At 54.5% G+C, this 3,729-nt stretch overlaps 1 protein-coding gene across 1 annotated transcript; it reads left to right on the forward strand.

Moving 5' to 3' along the window:
* The first annotated feature begins 1,960 nt into the window (after positions 1 to 1,960).
* Positions 1,961 to 2,630, forward strand: Optix (optix). Its single transcript, XM_011499290.1, has one exon. It carries the CDS (start codon positions 1,974 to 1,976, stop codon positions 2,628 to 2,630), a length of 657 nt encoding a protein of 218 aa, XP_011497592.1. The 5' UTR covers positions 1,961 to 1,973.
* Positions 2,631 to 3,729: the final 1,099 nt, after the last annotated feature.

The raw sequence follows: 3,729 nt of genomic DNA on the forward strand, positions 1-3,729 counted from the left end.
AGAGGGGTAAGGGGTTCGGTGGCGGGTGGGATTGGGCGGGGGAAGGGGGACATACACGCGAGATCCCGCGAGCTCCGGATCTCTGCCGTCGGTGGGGATAATTAAAGCGACACACGCGCGCGATCGCAGGCTCGCGGGGTGGGCGGCGGGGCTTCGCGTGTGTGCACTCCGGTTGCCATGGGCGACGGCCACCGGATCCGGCCAATCCTCTCGTGGCGCGTGGGCGTGGCCTCTCATTGGCCGCCGCCACCGTCGGGGGAGGCCGCGCCGCATGGGATAGGCGCTCGAAGCTCCCGGGGCAGGTCTACGCGCTGTGCGCGCGAGCGAGACGGAGCGACGACCGGCCTGCCCCCCCCCCCCCACCGGTACTCCTCGAGCCTCGAGCTGGTTCGAGGAGCGGCCAGCGGCAGCGGCAACGGGAACGCGCGCCCGGCTCGAAGGCTGGCGCACAAACGTATCATGCCTGGGTAGGGCCGGCACCGAGATGCCGGCTTGTAAGCGAAACCAGTTTGCTATCCGATACGATCGAGGCAACAACGCCAGCAGCAGTAGCAGCAGCAACAGTAGTAGCAATAGCAACAGCAGCAACAGCAACAGCAACAACGTTAGCAGCATCTCCATCACCAACATCATTATCACTGCCGCCACCGCTACTACCACCGCCATCGCCATCACCACCGCCACCACCACCACCACCACTACCACCGCCATCGCCACCGACATCGCCACCGCCACCGCCGCCACCACCGCCACCACCGCCACCACCGCCACCACCGCTACTGGATCTTTGTATGCTAGGCGTCAATGATGATCCCTTTGCCGATACTTGCTTGACCACTCGGCCGAGCTTATATACGGATCCTAAGGTCAGCAGCAGCAGCAGCGCCACCATCATCACCATCAGCAGCAGCAGCAGCAGCAGCAGCAGCAGCAGCAGCAGCAACAACAACAACAACAACAACAAGCGCAGCAACAACAACAACAGCAACAGCAGACAAAGCAGCGGCAGCAGTAGCAGCGGAGGCTCAAGCTCCAACTCGGACACTGGCATCGCTTCAGACGTCCTCCGCTGGTCGCGACGTCGTGCCCGGAACTAGCGCGTTCGCTCGGACGTCCACCACGACGAGTGTGCCGAACGCGTAATCGTCCCGGGACTATGACGAGTACGAGAGGCGAGAGACTCGGAGGCGACGGACCCGAGTTGCCGTCCAGGGCGGTGACTAGCTGCTCGTAAGGCGTTCTCGAATACGCGATAATAATTCGCAGTCATGAAAAGACTTAAAGCAGCGTGCTGGTCACGTGCTCTGCAAGTGTCAGTGTGATAATCCAGTGGTCGCGCAATGAAGGCCCCAGTGTCGTCGGCGCCCTAAGACCCGTCCCGTCTCCCCCAGAGTCCAGGACTCCCGAGCTCGCTCACCCTCCTAATAGTGAGTTGGTAAGCGACTGAGTAGAGACAATACGAGAGACTGTTGAATAGGGAGAGACAGAGAGATAAGAAGCGAAGATAGCGAGAGAGCAGAGAGAGAGAGAGAGAGAGAGAGAGAGAGAGAGAGAGAAAGAGGAAGTGCAGAACAGAGTAGAACAGAGTAGAGCAGAGTAGAGCAAAGTAGAGCAGAGCAGAGCAGAGTTGAGTAGAGCAGAGTTGAATAGAGCACAGTTGAGCAGAGCAGAGCAGAGCAGAGCAGAGCAGAGCAGAGCAGAGCAGAGCAGAGCAGAGCAGAGCAGAGCAGAGCAGAGCAGAGCAGAGCAGAGCAGAGCAGAGCAGAGCAGAGCAGAGCAGAGCAGAGCAGAGCAGAGCAGAGCAGAGCAGAGCAGAGCAGAGCAGAGCAGAGCAGAGCAGAGCAGAGCAGAGCAGAGCAGAGCAGAGCAGAGCAGAGCAGAGAAAGAGAGAGAGAGTCTAAAGCCGAGAATGCTCGCTTCCGCGAGCATCTAATTGTCTGCGGCGACAACTCGTCAACCCGGGAGTGCGCGCAATGTCGGCGGTGGCGCCCGCGGGCCCCGGGGCCGCTGTCTCGGTGCCGAGCGCCGGTAACGGTCCCATCGTGCCATCTCCGGTCTTCGCCCTGCCGACACTCTCCTTCACCGTCGGCCAGGTGGCCACGGTATGCGAGACTCTCGAGGAGTCCGGCGACATCGACCGGCTCGCGCGCTTCCTCTGGAGTCTACCCGTCGCCCACCCGAACGTCCAAGAGCTGAATCAGAGCGAGGCCGTCCTGAGAGCCCGAGCCATCGTCGCCTTCCATTGGGGCAACTATCGCGAGCTCTACGCGATCCTTGAGAGGCACAAGTTCACCAAGGACTCGCACGGCAAGCTCCAGGCAATGTGGCTCGAGGCTCATTATAAGGAGGCGGAGAAACTACGTGGCAGGTCTCTCGGGCCCGTGGACAAGTATCGCGTGCGCAAAAAGTACCCGCTGCCCCGCACGATATGGGACGGCGAGCAGAAAACCCACTGCTTCAAGGAGAGGACCAGGTCCCTCCTGAGAGAGTGGTACCTACAGGATCCCTATCCAAACCCCGGCAAGAAGCGCGAACTCGCTGCGGCCACGGGACTCACGCCCACGCAGGTCGGCAACTGGTTCAAGAATCGTAGGCAGAGGGACAGAGCGGCCGCCGCTAAAAACAGGTAAGAGATCACCTTCGTACCCCTCGCGTCCCAACATCCAAGCTCTCCTACCGATGCCGTAAATCTTAATCTCCCCGCCTACGGGGACTCCTTGCGTCCTTTTTCTGGCATCGGTGTCGCGTGTTCTTCACGTGGCCAAAGAGTCATGGCCGAGAGTCGTGGCCGAGAGTCGTGGCCAAGAGTCGTGGCCGAGAGTCGTGTCCGAGATATCTAGACGCGTGGCCTTTCGCACGGATTTACGATCAAGCCGATCGGGATCGCAGGCCCAGAAATTCAGCACATGGCTAATCGTCTGCCCGTACAGAATCCCAATGTTACGTGGCATGTCGGTGATTAGATCGGGATTTGCATTGTGGGTGGGTTAGTTGGGGAGGGGGATGATAGGTAACGGTGACGACAACGAATCGTTGGAAAGGATTTAGGCTCCTTAAACGGTTAAATTGAATGGCAAAGGCCTTAAATCCGCCGATATTCCGCTAGGTTCCGCTTATTATATTCAAGATCATTTATTATTATGGATATACTTTTTTTTTTTAATTTATAAATTTTTATAAATTTGTTTAGATAACAAGTCTAATTACGCTGTGTTTGGTATCTGAAAAATAATCAACTCAATATTTGTGTGTGTGTGTATGGGGGTAGGGGGGGTGTATGCGACATCCGTGAACCTAATGGATTTAAAGTATCGATTACTTGTTACCGAAATTCGTCATGCAATTTCTATAAGTTAATATAAGTGTCATAAAGCAATATCAACGAGCATTAGGACTAGATTACATATTCTCAAGAGATACACAATGTTCATATATTTCCATTTATACTGTTCAGTCTTGTTTCTTTAATGTAACTTACAATGAACGGTATTTACAAGAGAAAAAAATCAGTTTGTAATGCCTCAATGGTAATACAATATAATAACCGTTTAAGTGAATCACAATAAAGGCTAATTTTTAATAAGTACTTGGGAAAAAAAAAATTTTTTTTATTAAAAATGAAATTGAAATTGAATAATGGTAGAACAATAGCTCTTTATAATGTTTCTCCTATTCGTATTTGTGTCTCTTTAGAGATGCAATAGCAGAAAAATAATTCGAGAACATATA

Source organism: Ceratosolen solmsi, unplaced genomic scaffold (assembly GCF_000503995.2).
Source record: "Ceratosolen solmsi marchali unplaced genomic scaffold, CerSol_1.0 scaffold2, whole genome shotgun sequence".
In the NCBI taxonomy this organism is placed as follows: domain Eukaryota; kingdom Metazoa; phylum Arthropoda; class Insecta; order Hymenoptera; family Agaonidae; genus Ceratosolen; species Ceratosolen solmsi.